At 47.8% G+C, this 18128-nt stretch overlaps 1 protein-coding gene across 9 annotated transcripts in view; it reads right to left on the bottom strand.

Annotated features, from left to right (window-relative positions):
- Window positions 1–18128, bottom strand: part of LOC146050395 (uncharacterized) — a 62486-nt gene that overhangs the window by 32122 nt on the left and 12236 nt on the right. For all 9 annotated transcript variants that reach the window (XR_014466301.1, XR_014466300.1, XM_083167388.1 and 6 more), the window contains 6 exons: window positions 11273–11539; window positions 6532–6588; window positions 6123–6179; window positions 3740–3853; window positions 2121–2204; window positions 497–526 (listed from right to left, as the gene is read on the bottom strand). Coding sequence is in view for 7 of the 9 variants with exons in the window: in XM_083167388.1 (XP_083023514.1) it covers window positions 497–526; window positions 2121–2204; window positions 3740–3853; window positions 6123–6179; window positions 6532–6588; window positions 11273–11539 (609 nt within the window). In the remaining 2 variants the exon portion in view is untranslated. The remainder of the gene's footprint in view (window positions 1–496; window positions 527–2120; window positions 2205–3739; window positions 3854–6122; window positions 6180–6531; window positions 6589–11272; window positions 11540–18128) is intronic.

The raw sequence follows: 18128 nt of genomic DNA, 5'->3' as shown, positions 1-18128 counted from the left end.
AAAATTGTATCGACCAAAATTTACCACTAATTTAAAGTACAATGTGTCACGGGAAAACAATCTAAAAATCACTGGGATAAGTAAAAGCAAAAAAAAGTTATCCCCACTTAAGTGATACATGTCAGATTTGAAAAAAAGGCCTCTGTCTGGAAGGCAAAAACATGCTGCGTCGGGAAGGGGTTAATGGACTTTTCTACAAGACTTATACAAAGTAGCAGCAGAACTAAACTATAAAGCCAGTTAACAGGAGACCCAGAACCCTGGGAGGACAGTGTACCGTAACTGTATAAAGCTGGTTGTATTATACTATTTATGGGTGTTGAAGGTAACTACTGAGTCATTAATACTGAATTTTCAAGATAAGTGAATATGTAATGTATTGTCACATAACCCAAATTGTAATTATTCCGCTGCATAGTTTGTGACAGCTCGAATGCTTTAAATGTTGCATATTTATGATTAATTACCTAGTATAAAATAAACTACTTATACTTACCGCAATTGTGGTAAAAGACAGAAGAAGAACCTGTAAAAAAAGAAAGGTAGTGAAACATTAGAAAATAATTCCAAGTATCGTATATACTCGAGTATAAGTCGACCCGAATATAAGCCGATGCACCTAATTTTACAACAAAAAACTGGGAAAACTTATTGACTCAAGTGGGACCCTCACTCGAATATAAGCCGAGGGGGGCTTTTTCAGCATAAAAAATGTTCTGAAAAAGTAGGCTTATACTCGAGTATATATGGTATATTACATATCATTGGATTTTTGTTTTGTTTTCATTATGCACTGTGCACTGGAGGAGGGAAAGGGGGATTCTCCTCCCTGGCCAGGTTCCAGGGCTTCTGCCAAGTGGGAGGTGGCTGCAGAGGAAGGCTCTGGTGGCAGCTTGGCCAGTGTGGTGCCTCCGGCCATGGGAGCCCCAGCGGCAGTTGATGGAGCACCCCGGGGAGCGGAGAGTCTGTCTGGGGATGCAGCCCTGGAGGGGAGGAGGAGAGGCGGGGGAGGCGGTGATGTGCTGCTGTAGCTGCCTCACTGCTGGGGGAGCAGCAGGTGGTGCCGTCACCTTCCCCAGAGATCTGTGCACCGGAGGAGGGAAAGGGGGGATTCTCCTCCTCAGGCAAGGTCCAGGGCTTCTGCCATGTCGGAGGTGGCTGCAGAGGCAGGCTCTGGTAGCAGCTCAGCCAGTACGGTGTCTCCGGCCATGGTAGACCCAGCAGCAGTTGGTGGATCACCCCAGAGAGCAGAGAGTCCGTTTGGGAGAGGCGCAGTGTTGGCAGCACACTCAGAATTGCTGCGAAGAAAGGGCAGCTTTGCTCCCCGTGTCAAGAAGCTGGGAGTGTACTCAGCATGTAAGGTAATGGGGCTGTGAGTGTGTGTCACTGTAATGTGTGTAGTGACAGCAGGGCACAATCACGCCCACACTGATACAGCATGACTAGCGGCAGCCAGCACGGCAAGCTGCAGGGAAGGGAGGCAGCATGAGTGGGGAGGGGTGATTGCGCCCCCCAATCTGTCACTATGACACCACCCAGTGTTATACACACAGTCACAGAGTGACCGATCTGGGCAAATATATCTATAGATTTTTTTTTACAGTTATCGAATCAACTTTCAAATCAAATTGAATCCACTTTATTGGCCATGCGCACACTAGGAATTTTTTTGCGGATTACAGTGCAGCATCAAGCAGGGATGGGGGGGGGGGGGGGAGAGGACATTGCATGCATTACATTAGAATATTACATTAAAACATTACATGCAGGGAACACATGCCTGCTGAGCAGCCATCAGCGGCACCACTGGTCGTTGCAGCAGCCGGTAGGTGACAATATAAGCAGGGACGGTACAGTTTATCACATAGGGAACACATACCCGCCGAGCTGCACAGCGCCTAGGCAGCCATCAGAGGCGCCACTGATCGCTGCAGCAGCCAGGCAGGAACATTAGAGCAAAGACACAGGGTTACATAGCTGAGTGCACAGTTCCTTAGCAACCATTTACCTTGTCCACAGTTACAGTAATGAGGCGTTCTGTGTGTTAAAGACACCAAGTATTGTAAAATAAGCAAATGACAATAATTCTGTAGGAAAATAGTGACTGTAACAATGATTACCAATGTCGGAGCTTCCCTCCACTTGCCCACAATGGTCCTCCGCCTCTGCCTCCTGGGTGGGGGTGGGGTGCTCTGCTGGTGTAACTATAAAACAGACAAAATAAACATACAGTACTGTAAATGGTTGGATCGCAGGTACTATACAGTACACAAGGCGGGACCCCCAGGTGTTATACAGTACAGTAGAGTGGCTGTGGTATAGGGTTCTGACAGTCGGGATCCCGACTGGCTGGACTCAGACAGCGTGGTGAGTGCAACAAAGCCCCTTGCGGGCTAGCTGTGCTCGCCATGCTGCGGGCACGGTGGCTCCCTATGCTCGCCACCTATTCTATTCTCCCTCTATAGGGGTCGTGGACCCCAACGATGGAGTATAGCGGGTGGCTGTCGGGCAACCATCTGTCGGAGTTTTGACAGTCGGGATCCCGACTGCCGGGACCGCGTCCGGCACCCCAGTACAGTACACAAGGAGGGACCCCAGGTATATGGTAAACAACGCACATTTAAGTCCCCCTTGGCAACAACCATGTAATCTCCCTTGGCTACGAGAATGGAACCCCTGTCCACAAGGATATAACCCCCTATGACAACGAGCATGTGCAGTAGGTAAGCGGATGGGGGAATTGTGAAGAGACACAGGCTCATTTGCAAGCGCTGGCAAGGTGCCCACGACATACAGTACCCACACAGCACACCAGACAATTAGACTGCAGACACCCTTTTGGTGTAACGGTAATTGTGAGACTTCGATCATTTCCCTTTGTTTTTGCAATTTCACTTGTATTTTACTGGCATTGTGACCAATAAAGAGTTTTTTTGCACTAAGACATTATTGTCCTTCACCCATTGTAGTCTATAGATGCTGATAGTGTCATCCTGTCACACACACGTCCATCAAGCACAGGTCTCCATTATTCCATTTATTATTCTACCTCTAAGAGGGTGGCTTCCCTCTTTTTGGAGCCTAGCTGCTGCAACCGTATACCACTAAGTGAGCGCCCACCCCCTCCTCCTCATATCATCATATGTAATGCGGTTGCTGTTAGCGACAGGGGGTCAGGTTAAGGACACTCAGATCTGTAGCACAGATAGTGTGCATAGCAGTTAACTACAGTGTTGAGGGAGTCCCATAAGTCAATTGAAGTAAGAGGAATGGCGCTTATCCAGGCTGTTGTACAGGTGTAACCCTACATGGCCATACGGGTCGCGCGACAGGTGAGGGTGCTGTGCAGATGGTAGTTGCTCCTAAAATGGTAGGGGGCGTGGTTCTGTACCCCCAAGGTAGGGACAGGCATGTCTCAGGTGGTAGGGGGCATGGGCATGTACCCCCTATGTGGGGACGGCACGTCCCAGGTGGTACAACATAGGAGGAGACTTTACAAACCGCTTCCCTTTCCTCACCCTGCGATTGGTTTTGGTTGGGATTTATGTGATTAATAAATAAATCTGTGATTGATTTAAATTGTCCAAAGCTACGTGATCTCGTCTCAGTTATTTGGTTGGACAACAAGTCGGGGTGCCGGTAATTTGGCCTCTCCATCCTTAGCGTGATTTACAGTATATCCAGGCATTAAAAAAGGAAATGATGATGCTACTGTATGTAATAAATCTGTACATTATACCTTTTCTCATTTTTTTCGAAACCAGGACCGCAATGATGGTGATGAAGATGATGAGCCCTGCCACCAGCACCAGCGAGATGATCACATTATTGAAAATTTTATGGCCAACATTATCTGTAGTTAGTGAAGTACAGAGAGAGAGAGAGAGAGAGAGAGAGAGAGAGAGAGAGAGAGAGAGAGAGATATTAATGAATATTATAAAATGTATATTAAGATCCATACCTAGTTCTTCGTGGCTGTACACAGAATATTGGTGAAAAGCATAAGCACCACTCTGAATAAGCCCCACTTACCATCATCCAATGGTAGGAGCTTAAACTTTAAACTCTATGTATTTCAACCCATATTTTTAATGCAGATGTGACTACAATTTTCACCGTCCTGATGAAGAGTTGGGAGCACTCTGATAGTGCAGTACTACCACACTGCTTTCTGGTCAGAAGCTTATTCTTATTACTGTATGATGCAGAGGTTTCAAATCAATAATGAATGAGCAGACACAAGTTATATATACTGGAGTGTAAATACTTAACACCATACTTGCCTACCTGACCCTCTCCATGAGGGAGAAAATGCTCTGTTCCTGGACTTCCCTGGTAATGTAGGATTGCCATCACCTGTGGTGACACCTTTCTTATCCATTACCTAGATCCCCACAGGTGATGGCAATCAGACATTACCAGGGAAGTCCAGGAACAGAGCATTTTTTTCCTCATGGAGAGGGTCATATAGGCAAATGTGCTTAACACATACTTACCTACTTTGTAAATCTCTTCTCTGGAAGAATCGGGAGGAGACAACTGCAGGGCACTTTGGGGGGAGGGGCCAAAGAGTGTCTTTACTAACAACATAGGGAAAAAACCTGCTGTTTGTGGGGTCTGCTGTGAAGAGGTGGATCCAAATCATGTGCAAAGTCATTTAGCCCTGCTGCTTCCTTGCTGGTGATTCACTAGGAAGCTGGCACGATATGGGAGAGCTTTCTACCCTTCTGGGGCTGTCGGGGACTACCCCAAAAAACTGGGAACCTCCTGCAGTTTTGGGGAGGGTAGGTAGGTATGCTTCATGGTCCAATTTTTGTTTAAATATTTTGCTTTATTTTCACTTTCTGGATTACCTTTCTAGCTGGACGGTAGATGATTGTCAGATGTTGAATTTATTTGATGAACTTAATACTCTACATTCTATGAACTGATTATTCTTTTTATTTTTATTTTATGTTTGGATGGCTTTGATATCGCCATAAACAGAAAATAAATGGATTATAAATTAACATACTGGTAGGGGGCATCATTCATTGGTTCCTAGAGAAAATGATAAACATTTGTAAAACCTTCGACATTACAGTCAAAATTTTATGGATATCCATGATTGAGGCCAGATGGTTAAATCAAATTGACTGCACTACAGATGGAGCGCCTCTCAGCCAGCGCTGGGACTTGCCAGAATGCCGCCGCTGGTGAGCCGGCACTCTGTGGCGTAAGTATGGTGTTACAGCCCCAGCTGTGGCTTGGGGGAGCCAGTGGTCTCGGGGCGCACTGAAAAATACCTGCTGTCCTATACGATTACACAGTTTGCTGTCACTCAGTAGTAGTGGGCGGCAGGTGGCTGTGTACTGTAGCTGCATACTGTAGGTGACAGCCTGTCCCCCCTCCCCAGTCTCCTTGCCTCCTCTGCTCCTGGGGGCGGCCAGTGTCATTACCCGCACACACTTTTGCTAGTATCCCCGGTCAGTCCTTGGAAGCTGAGGCTGGTGACGGAAGGCTACTGTATGTCAGCGGATGGGATGTCCTCCCTGTTACGCCGCATGGGCGCACGTCACTCCTGGGGAGCTGCAGCACTACACATGGCGCCACCCAGGTAACCAGTCTGCACCATTGTCATAATTTACTAGAAGGGGGGTGCCACAATTTTTTGGGCTAGGGAGGGGGGAGCTAAATTTATAGTTATGCCACTGCTGGCGCTCTGACTGGGACGCACGCGTGTCCCAGTTGCCGGGCAGCAGGGGGCGCAAACCCTGCCCATCTAAACTTCAGGGAGACGTGAAGGGTTAAGGGGGGAGCGGTGAGTTGAGATCGGGCAGCGGGGACCGGTGCTGAAGTGGTGGGGACCGGCTGGGAGCTCCATAGTAAGGAGGCACGCACGTTCCCCTCCGGCGGCTGGCGAATCTACCGCCAGCCCCTGCAAGAATGACAGGTTCTACATCTGTATATCACCTGTGTTCAAGCATGGATATCCTATTATAAAACCAGGACTCTAGTGGTGGAGTTGTGGAAACTATCGGTAAGGGTATCCTGGGCCACCAGTTCCAACTGGGCTATATGATGTGTAGTGGAAGATACAGCTTAGCCTCCTGTCCAGTGATTGGCCAGTGATGATGTCCTACCTGTTGCATGAGTATTGCGTTCCGTCAGGTTTCCAACATTATCATTAGCCAACAAATCTGAAATCAAAAACAGATTGTTATAATTTCTGTAGGGTCATTAAGTCCTTATTAATCCAAAACCAAGTACACATACAGTATATGATAAATACAATATGAGCAAGTAAGAAGAGAAACATTTTTCAGCATAACATGACCATTACGGCAGTAACATCCATTATCAAGATACGTTACATATGGATGATTAACAGTCAAGATATTGGCAGCTAGAATGCAAACACTGGCATCCTGACGGGACCCGCCTTTCTTACAGCCTTTCTCTCAGTCTAACCCTAATATCAACTGCACATTGACCCTTACCCTCCCCAATAGCATCTAACCGTTACCCCCTGAAAATCCATTGATGTCCTACCTCTTGCATGAGTATTGCGTTCCGTCAGGTTTCCAACATTATCATTAGCCAACAAATCTGAAATCAACAACAGATTGTTATAGTTTCTGTAGGGTCATTAAGTCCTTATTAATCCAAAACCAAGTACACATACAGTATATGATAAATACAATATGAGCAAGTAAGAAGAGAAACATTTTTCAGCATAACATGACCATTACGGCAGTAACATCCTTTATCAAGATAAGGTATATATGGATGATTAACAGTCAAGATATTGGCAGCTAGAATGCAAACACTGGCATCCTGACGGGACCCGCCTTTCTTACAGCCTAACCCTAATATCAACTGCACATTGACCCTTACCCTCCCCAATAGCATCTAACCGTTACCCCCTGAAAATCCATTGACTAAACCTAACACCCCCACCCCGACACAGCCTAACCCTAATCTCCTCCCCCTGACCCTAACCCTCCCAACTATTGGCTAACTGTTACCCAAATACCCCACCTCCTAAATCTAATTCCCCCATAGCCAAAACCCTAATTCCCCATGTGCTGGACTGGCAAACTATAACCCTCCAGCTGTTGGAAAACTACAACTCCCATCATACCTTGCCACAGTTTTGCTATTTGGAAATGCTCAAACTATGGCAAGGCATGCTGGGATTTGTAGTTTCACAACAGCTGGAGGGCCATAGTTTGGACATGCCTGGCATAATTGAAACCTAACTGCAGCATTATTCCGGCGTTCTACCAAAGTGAAACAGAAGGACAAAAACAACCACAACTCTGACAACCAAAGGACTACTTTGAGTGACTTCACTTTATCCTTACAAGCAACATACAACCCCTGGTTGCTTAATCTGATATTCAGTCATTATAACACCTTGTTTGACATCTGCAACAACTTTCCCCATCACCATCAATACCTGTATTTGTACTGTCAGTTTTGAAAATGCCCAGCTGTACATGGCGTGTGTACATGTGGTAGGGCAGGGGTAGCCAAAAGGTTGATCACGATCACAGAGTTCCCGCTGGTAGATCGCAATCATGTTCACACATAGCTGCTGAAGCCTCTGACACAGAACAGAGGTTTCAGTGTTCCCAGGAATGCAGAGCGCGGGTGCACGTGCGACGTCAACCGTGCACTGCAGGTGAGAAGCAGGAAGCCCATGTTTGAGTAGACTGGAAGGCTCAGCGGGGGTGGGACAGAGCTGGGAGCGCAGCGCACAGTGGCAGCAGGGACTGGAGGCTCATCAGCGGCGGGACTTGGGAGCGCAGAACACAGTGGCAGCAGAAAAGCTGCACCCAAATGGCGGCATTACAGTTTACTTAAGTGCGCTGCATGTGGGGTGGGGGGGGGGGTTATAAACTGTGTTATGCGGTGGGAGGGGGAGGGGCTCTGTTTACAAATGTTCATCCCAGTTGCTGCCTGTGTGGCATTACTGTAGTGTGAAGTTTGTCTCATTCCGTGTTGCATAATGTGTAAGGAACGTATTGCATTTGGAGGGTAAAATTTACACAGGGTTAGATGCCAGTAGATCCCCGGTAAGTAAGTGTACAAAAAGTAGTTCCCGGACTGTAAAAGTCCAGCCACCCCTGTGGTAGATTGTAAGTCCCACTGGGGCAGGGACTGATGTGACTATTCAACTATTCTCTGTACAGCGCTGCGGAATATGCGTGCGCTCAGTGGCGTAGCTAGAAATTTTTCTCCCCCCTGCCAAAAAAAAAACCAGTGCCCCAAGAAGGGGCGAGGCGATGGACAACATGAACCGCCGGCTGAGCTGACAGACGAACCAGGCAGCAGTGAGCGCTGAGCTGGTCCCGCTCCGTGCATATATAATGAGCAGGGACCCAGTGCAGTGCATAATCATTACATATGCACTGGGCGGGGACTCGCTCATTCAATATGCACTGCACTGCTCATTAGATATGTACAGGGCGGGACCAGCTCAGCGCTCACTGCTGCCTGGGTCGCCTGTCAGTTCAGCCAGCGGCGCCCACCACAGACCACATATGGCTGATGACAATACTACAGAATTGAAACTGTCTGTCATTAAAAGTTGTGTTTGCAGTAGTGGAGTGCCGTGACTATATGGTATTGTATGTATTTGTTGCACGGGCACCCATTCAAGTTACCTACTAAAGAGGCTGTGCCGGACACTGTTGGATATATATATATATATATATATATATATACCTAATGATGCAGAGAACCACATCCTCCCCAAACCAGTCATCTGCATGTCCTCCAGCAAGAAGCACCTACAAGGCACACATGACCTAGCTTCCGTTACAGATAACTGCAGCTGCTGAGCTTTGCAATACTCATGTTCCTTCACTCGTCAAATGTTAGAACTTAGCCTAACTCCCACCAGGTTTCCCAAGCATGCAAGGCCGGTAGCAGTGCAACACTAGTGCGGTACACCACAGTTACAGGGAACGTAGCAGCTAAAGATGGAGCCTGGAGAGGCATAGGTGGGCGGGTCAGTGGTGGACCGAGGTCCGAACGGCAGGAAGGTCAGGGGGCAGGCAGGTATGTCTGACCCCCTTTCACACCTAGGGCTCCGGCCAGCCAGTCAGGGGGAGCTGAGCCAGGAGGGGGTTAAATGGCCGAGTCGGCGGGGGAGGCTGCATTCAGCTGAAGCAGAGATGGTAATACAGCAGGTCCTGTCCACGACACAGAGCTATAAGACAATTGAGCATTGGCTGAGCAGCATGTTCGCTTACACAGCTTGATATACTGAGGCTTACCCCGAGGCATGGCTAGGGTTATCAAGGTATACAGATATTATTTACACTGCATACAAGGAGCTGAGGGGAATGGTATGGCGTAAATACGACAAGGATTTTAGGGCAAAGGCTGCGGGCGGAAAGCCCATAGACTTCGGTTCTAGGGACGTTGACTTATGGCTTAATGCGCAGGTGGCAGGGTTAGCAGAGAAGGCAGCAGCGCCGCAGAAATTAGGCCACAGGGAGGCCTAGCACGCAGGAGCAGGATCTTAAATGCTGGGCATTAAACGATATGCGCTGCACCCGCACTCAGTGCAAGTTCAAGCTAACCACGCAGCCAAGGAGTGTACAGACAAGGGGGTAACTACAGGAAGAAGGTACCCGCATCGGCAGGAGGTGACAATAGCAGTTAGCCCTGTCAATGTCGACAGGATACTGGCGTGGCTAGCCAGATATCCCAGAGGGCAAGAAGCCGAAGTGCTACGGGTAGAGTTGAGGGAGGGTTGAGGTATACCAATCACCAGGGGGTTGCGTCCACAGGCAGTTCGAGTAACCTAAAGTCCATCACGGAACAGCCAGGGGTGGTGCGCTGGAAAATGAGCAAGTAACTTGTATTGGGCAGGAGGGCAGGGCCATTCCTGGCCCGCCAGTTCCAGGGCTGATTATATCACCTTTGGGGTCCCAAAGAAGGCAGCTTGGAAGCCTCCAACACCAGTCATATCCTGAGGAGGGGTCGGTAAATGACGCACTAGACAGGGAGTAATGTTCAGTGAAGTAGCAGTCCTTTGACTCGGCAGACAGGGTGCATGGGCACAGGGCGGGGGAGCGCTGAGGGCGAAGTTAGGCATTGAATCAGCTTTTACGTTGCTCTCCCCGCATCCGGAAAGCTTTAGCCTTACGGGTCTGAGCTTTGATGGCAAATAGGGAAGGGCATTGGGGAAAAGAAAATGACATTGGGGCACCCGCAGTCTTTATTGGGAAGCCTCAATTTCACATGCTGGGTGATCCCCAGGGTCAGGATACTTAAGAGGTGGCGGGAGCAAGCTACCGCCAGGGTAGCAAAGAGACACCACTTTGTTCGCATCACTAGGGAGCTCAGGGAAGACCTGATGTGGTATGTGATGCATATATTTACGGATGCCGCAAGGGCCACAGGCTTAGGGGCATACGGACAAGGAGATTGGTGGGCGCAGGTGTGGCCACCCACATGGGTAACCAGCAATGCGGTGCTGTTAGAAGTGCATGGATCCAAGGCGGATTAGGAGGGCAATAGGCAGGTGGAAGTCAGATCGTTACAAACTATATGTAAGTCCGGTGACCAGCAGTGCAGCAGGGGCGACGGGGGTGCATCCATCAGAGGTCGGTATAGTCCTGTTCAACAATGCGCAGCATGAGGCGCGGGAGGTTTGAGCTAAGGGCGGCCTCAGTGGTGGGAAGAAGCAGTGTGCAAGTCATTGGGACAGGAGGAGCGAGCTGAGGTTTGCAGATTCACCCTCGGTTGGGCTCTAGCTGTCGACGGTGGGCCGGCCGGCTGCGCGCCAGGCAGGGGGTGGCTCACAGGTAAAGGGGGAGTAGCCGTGGGCCTACAGCATAGGCAGGGGGCACGCCCCACATCAGAGGCCATTGAAGGTCATTGACAGGTTGCTTGGTTTGACCACCGTTCTCTGTCCCTACCCTGCAAAATGTAAGTAGGAGGTTCTAAATAAACTGTGGCCAATGATTCAATCCCAGGTACTGTCTCTGTGCATGATTTTGGTTGGGGTTGGGAGTGAGGTTACGCGGGGGACACAGCACACAGCCCTCGCCCACTTATGTACAGTGCTGTGATGTCATCCCAAAAACCTGGCATTGGGTTCTCAGGAGACGTCTCCTGCAGGCCAGCAGCAGTGTAAACTTACAAGCAGTGCCCCATATATACAGCACCAGCATGTCTCTACATAGAGCTGCATAATACTGTACAAATCCTGAATCATTGCACAGTGATTATTGCATTTTATATCTATATACATAATAAGGAGTAGACATACCATGTACCGGGAGGGGGAAATGTATTTCGTCGATGGAATGGTTTGGAAAAGTAACTGTAAGAGTACAGATCCCGCTGTGCTCCAGCCTCAGAACTTGGAAATGGAGTACTCGGCCAGTTGGGTCCACCTGTAGATCTCTTATTCTAAATGTTCCTTCTTTAGTATGAATGCTCAAAACGAGATAACAATCATTAATGGAATACGGTAGTGTAACTTCCACAGACTGGTTCCGAATGACGGTTACATTATACCAGGAGTTGTTTTCACCTAAAAAGAATAAAATGAACAACATTAGTTTTATCTCCGCATGTTACCTACTGCCAGGAAGGTTGACTGGCCCCAATGTCGACAGGGTTAAAGGTCGACATGGGTCAAGGTCGACATGACCTAAGGTCGACATGGGTTTAGGTCGACAGTCATTAGGTCGACATGAGGTTTTCACTGTTTTTTTTTTACCCGAATGTCGACACAGTCGACATGGACACAGTTGAAGTTGAACCGCAGCCCCTCGCATCGCACGCCATGCTTCAGGCACGGTGCCTCGCTACGCTCGGCACACTTTTTTATTCTCCTACCATGCCCTAGTGGATGGTAGGGCATGAAATACCGCCTGTCGGCACATGTCGGCTCAAAAAACAGTGAAAAAACCCATGTTGACCTAATGACTGTCGACTTAACCCCATGTCGACCTTGGGCCATGTCGACCTTAAGTTATGTCGACCTTTAACCCTGTCGACCTTGGGGCTAGTCGACCTAAGTCTGGTCTGATGGATGACCGTTTCCCGTGGGGTGTGTGTGTGTGTGTGTGTGTAGGACGGGATCCTGGCGGGATGCAGTCAAAATCCCGACGGTCAAAATCCCGACGGTCAAAATACCGACAGCAATTGACAGAAAGTCAAAATCCCGACATGGTCAAAATCCCGACATTTAAAATCCCGACATGGTCAAAATACCGACAAGGTCAAAATACCGACATTTAAAATCCCGACAAGTTCAAAATACCGACATATAGAATGTAGACAGGTGAAAAAGTCAACATGACTTTCGGGCGACAGGTCGCGAGGTCGACATGGGTTTTTCACTGTTTCTTGACCCGACATGTGCCGACAGGCGGTATTTCATGCCCTACCATCCACTAGGGCGTGGTGGGAGAATAAAATAGTGTGCCGAGCGTAGCGAGGCACCGTGCCCGAAGCATTGCGAGCGCAGCGAGCTATGCGAGGGGCTGCGGTTGACTTCCAACTGTGTCCATGTCGACTGTGTCGACATTCAGGTAAAAAAACTGTGAAAAGCCCATATTGACCTCGCGAGCTGTCGCCCGAAAGTCATGTTGACTTTTTCACCTGTCTACATTCTATATGTCGGTATTTTGAACTTGTCGGGATTTTAAATGTCGGTATTTTGACCTTGTCGGTATTTTGACCATGTCGGGATTTTAAATGTCGGGATTTTGACCATGTCGGGATTTTGACTTTCTGTCAATTGCTGTCGGTATTATGACCGTCGGGATTTTGACCGTCGGGATTTCATACCGAATCCGATCCTGGCACCTGGAAGCTCTTGGGTTAAACTGCAGTGGTGTGTGTGTGTGTGTGGTGTGTGTGTGGGAAGGATCCAGGAAGTTGTAACACATGTCTGAGGCTGAGCAGATAAAGGAAAGTAAGTTTCTTAAAGCTGTACACTCCGTATTTACTGTTTTATACTATTCCTGAGTTATATTGCAACAAAACACTGAGCTGGGTCATGCTGTATGTTTCTCAAAGGTCAACAAACTCTCACTTTGGGCCAGCTGTACCGTATCAAGCTTCAAAAAGTGATAAAGTGGAGAGTTATAAACAACCAGCCAATCAGATCCTACAATACCTGTCATTTTTCGAACCCAGCCTATAACATGACAGTTAGGGGCTGATTGGCTGGCTGTTTAGCACTCTTCATTTTATCACTTTTTGAAGCTTGATACATCTGGCCGTTGCAAGAGATTGCTCCAATATTGCAGTGTACGCGCTGTGCAATTATCACCTGGATGCTCTGATTTAACTCCTCCTATTGGCCTGAGGGAAATATTGTATCCCTGTACACTAGTCATTCCCAATTTAGGTCATTTTCACCAGATTTCAATCGATCCAGACAAGAAATCATGTGAAAATGATCAGATATTATGTGTTTTATTCTGATTCTGATCAGATGTGCTGTCCCGTGTGCATTGAATCGGAGTCGGTGATCGCAAGTGCTACACTAAAGGCGCCATACACTGCTTGCTACGTCTCACAGCAGTGTACGGACACCCGACAGAGTGCGAGCCGCTGGGACCTTCCCTGCGGCAGGGACACGCGATCCGTTGCGATGGATCGCATGCGTCCCTGCTTCCCGCCCGCCTCGCCGCCTGGAGGAACGGGTGGTCGGATAGCCTACCGCACGGGACCACGCATCGGACCTGACGGCATGTCAGGAAGAGGCGATTTGGTCCGATTTAACAGGCCAATTGGTCGCAATCGGCCGAAAATCGGACCAAATCGCCTCGAGGTATGGGGGCCTTAAGGATTTATTGGATCCAACAAAACTAGCTGGGACCACATTAGATACATCATGTGCTCTCCCACAGTTATGGGAATGCCAGGTGGTGGCAAACTCCTCTGCCAAGGCTAGCCATTCTGAAGTGCTTGCAGGGAGCAGTTAAAAGAAAAAAGTGAAATAATGAATATATGTATTTAAACATGTTGTATTATTATTATTGTATTCACATCACAGAGTGAAAGTTTGGAAATGGAGATTTCACCTACCCCAGACCTCAGCCTTATTGCTGACTAGGCCGCTGGCCAACCCACCTTCTCCTCAGGCATATATTCCGCTATGCTGGAGGCAGAGGAGGACGTGCCTCACTTTGAATTTTTATAAGCTTGTGTTAGGTCGTAAGTATGTTTTTTCAAGTTATTGGCATGTGAATTTTCCATGTTGGCAACACATTAATACTTTTTGATTGCAGTGAGGGCAAGTCCAGCGCTCTTGTGAACTGCTGGCCATGTCCCCTGTCTCTCTGCTTCTGAGAATAGATGATGCGCACATAGCATCTATTCCCTGCCTCCGCCGTGGGTGGGATGTGGGACAGTCCCCAAAAAACGGGACTGTCCTGAGCAAATTGGGACAGTTGGGAGCTATCCGTAATCAAGTCGGCTGTCTAACTTTGCAAGATCTACTAAAAGTGTATATAGCTGGACATTGGAAATATGCCAATTGGTATTTGGTCTGTGTGCCATATTTTCACAATTATGGGAAAGTGCGAGGAGCAAAGTCACCTGCAAAATGCAAATTTCTAGTTATCCCAACAGAGAGCTCACAGGTACATGTATGAATATACAAGCCCTAGTTAGAAATGTGGATGACACCAAATAGGGTCAAAGGGTATGGATAAGATGCAAGTCCCAGGTGTACAGCACATCACGGCATACAAACACACATAGGCCCTGACTGTGGTTCACTCACAAAAGCAAATTCTTTCTCTAATGGACAAAACCGTGCTGCACTGCAGGGGGCAGATGTAACAGGTGCAGAGAGATTCGATTTGGGTGGGGTTTGTACTTCAAATGGATATCTATATAGCAGTGTAAAAATAAAGCAGCCAGTATTTACCCTGCACAGAAACAAAATAACTACCCAAAGTCATCTCTCCGTTACATCTGCCCCACCTGCAATGCATCATGGTTTGTCCATTAGAGAGAGAATTTTCATTTGCGAGTGAACCAGAATCACGCCCATTATGCATTTTATGTGTGTGTGTGTGTAAACTTGGGTCGGTGCTGGGCAGCTGGCTGACCATTTAGTACCCCTGTGTAGCAGCTGCATCACAAACATTTGCCCCACAGCTACCATCAATGGTAGGAAACAATTGTAGTTCCATGGTAAAATTATTCAATATTGGGTGGCAAACTTTGATTGAGCCTCAAATGTCATATATAATCATGTATTTGAGTAATTGAGATGACAAAGAACAAAAAAACAGTTTTTAACATATTCCAAAACCTTACAGCAGTGTTTTTCAACCACTGTGCCGTGGCACACTAGTGTGCCTTGAGCTGTTCTCAAGTGTGCCCCCAGATCTAGAGATGCCCAAACCAGTTTACAGCCACCACCAGTTCAACTGTTATTTACTGGTCTCTTCTTTTCTAAAGGACCAATGTACTTTTATTTTTTTTGTTACTTGTGGGGACCAGTGTGATTGTTTTTTCTATATGGGGGCCAATAGTTTTATTTTTTTTCCTGTGGGGGCGAATGTGTTTTGCCCTGTGGGGATCTCATGGTGTGCCTTGGCAATTTTAAAATCTTATTTATACCCCTTTTCCACTTGCAAAAATATCCCGGGTTTTTGCACATGAACGCGCATCAACCCGGGATTTAGTGCAGTGTGAAAGGGTCTTTGAGGGATATCCCGTGTTCAGCATTCCGGGATCTCTACCCAGGTCCTGACCTGGGTAGGATCCGGAATCGACACGGGATGCGGCCAGTGTGAATGGTCCCGTACCCGGGATCGGGTACACGGGACTTTAAAAAAGCTGCTGATTGGAGCTTTGTTTGGGCTCACAATGCTGATGTCATCTGTAATCGCACTGGAAAGCGGAAGAGAAGCCCTGGACATGTGCAGATCTGAGCAGACGGGCATCATGGCAAACTGGACGGACCAGGAAGTGAAAGAGCTCCTGAGCATAAGGGGCGAGGAGGAGATAAAACGCCAAATTACTGGCACAGTCAAAGATGCCGTGGTTTATAAAAACATATCAAAGCTGCTTGAAGCCAGAGGCATGATCCGGACACAACAGCAAGTTGTCAATAAACTGAAGACCCTGAGAAAGAAGTTCATGAAGGTGCATGACAACAACCGTAAAAAGAGTGGGGCTGGCCGCATCGAGTGGGAATATTATGACATCTGCATACCTCCCAACTGTCACGATTTCGTCGGGACAGTCCCGATTTTCAGGTCCTGTCCCGACGTCCCACCCGCGGCAGGCATTGTCCCGCTGCGGGGGGTGGCAGTTGGGAGACCCCCCAATGTAGTAGAATAGACGCTGTGCGCATGCGCACAGCGTCTATTCTCGTATGAAAATGAGGTCGCGGCTAATTAGCATAAGCCGCGCCCTCATTTGCATACACCACGCCCCCTTTTCGGCGATTTTTTCACATGAAAAGTTGGGAGGTATGCATCTGCGCAACCGTCTTCGGGCACACAGCTCTCTGCAATCCTGTGAGTCTGTCTTCAAGTTCACAGTACATTGCTGCAGAAAGCAGCCAAGGCCCTGAAGATACACAGACAAGTGAAGTCTGCCACTCATCACCCCTGCTAATTGAGGACACACCTGATTGTAGTGAGCATGAAACATCCACCCACCTGCCCAGCCCTGATGGCAGCATATCCGTCACCGTTGAAGAGGTCGTGGAAGCTGCGACCACTGACAGTGGGTTTCCACAAAGTGCCGTCTCCCCAACTTTGCAGAGAAACAGTAAGTTTATTTTTTAAAGACACATAGCACACTATAGGGTTAGGTTGGGGGTGGGGTGGAGGTGGAGCATAGGGTTATGCACAGCATAGTGGTCCTCCAGCAGTTGTGGAACTACATATCCCAGTATGCCTTGGCACAGTTTAAGCATTGCCTAATAGCAAAACTGTGGCAAGGCATGATGGGACTTGTAGGCTGTGGGAAGGGGGGGGGTGACATAATATACAGTTATCAAAGTATAACCTGCAGTGATGTCGCAGTGTAGTTTGCCAAAGCTGCTATTTTTATGTATGGTCATTTTGAATTTATATCTTATCTTTACAGTTTACAACGTTCCACCTAGAACGAAGAAAATGAACAAAGCGGGGCAAGCAGCTAGAGCCATGACAAGTGCCCTTGTTGAAGAGCTCCGAGAAATGGACAATGCTATGTCCACACAGGAGAATGCAAGGATCGACAAATTTTTAGAGGCCGAGCGTGAAATGCAGGACTCATTTCTTTCTAAAATCCTGTCAATGCAGGAACGCATGAATAGAGAGGCTCTTGAGCGTCATAGGGAATTGCAGCAAATGAACATGGCGTTCCTGGAACGTTTGTTCAATAATCCAAAAGCTCCAAGCCAACACCACAGCTCACAATACCCTGAACCGGGTTATTCCACATATCATCATGGACCATACTTTGGTTCAAGCAATGCTGCAAATGAGCAAACCTCAGAGTTTTCAGTTTTTCGCAATTTGTCTTAAAGCTATAGGCACATACTTAATTTTTTTTGTTTGTTTTGCACTTAAAGTGCCTCGGCACTAGTTTACCTCAGTGTTTATGTACCTGTAGTTCATTGTTTTGCACTTAAAGTGCCTCGGCACTAGTTTACCTCGTTGTTTATGCACTACTGGTACATTTTGTGTTGCACTTAAAGTGCCTCGGCACTAGTTTACCTCAGTGTTTATGCACTACTAGTACATTTTGTGTTGCACTTAAAGTGCCTCGGCACTAGTTTACCTCAGTGTTTACATACCCTCCAACATGACCCACTCCATTAGGTACAAAATGTTCTGCTCCTGGACTTCCCTGCCAGTGGCAGTTACAGAGGTTGGACTCCGGCATAGTCCACAATTCAAAGAGGGGGGTCACATCAACTGTCAGTGAGTCCAGGACAGTGATGTTTGGAGTGGCATTAGGTGTGGCTCCCCTTTTTGAACATTGGATTGTGCTGCAGCTCCAACTCTGCAACTGCCACTTGCAGGAAAGTCCAGAAACAGAGCATTTTGTACCTAATGGAATGGGCCATGTTGGAGGGCATGCGTTTATGTACCTGTAGTTCATTGTTTTGCACTTAAAGCAGGCATGTCCAACGTTGGCCCTCCAGA

Source organism: Crinia signifera, chromosome 12 (genome assembly GCF_055691185.1).
Source record: "Crinia signifera chromosome 12, ASM5569118v1, whole genome shotgun sequence".
Taxonomy (NCBI): domain Eukaryota; kingdom Metazoa; phylum Chordata; class Amphibia; order Anura; family Myobatrachidae; genus Crinia; species Crinia signifera.
The sequence above is the reverse complement of the archived record's forward strand: the minus strand, read 5'-3'. Positions and strand labels throughout refer to the sequence as shown.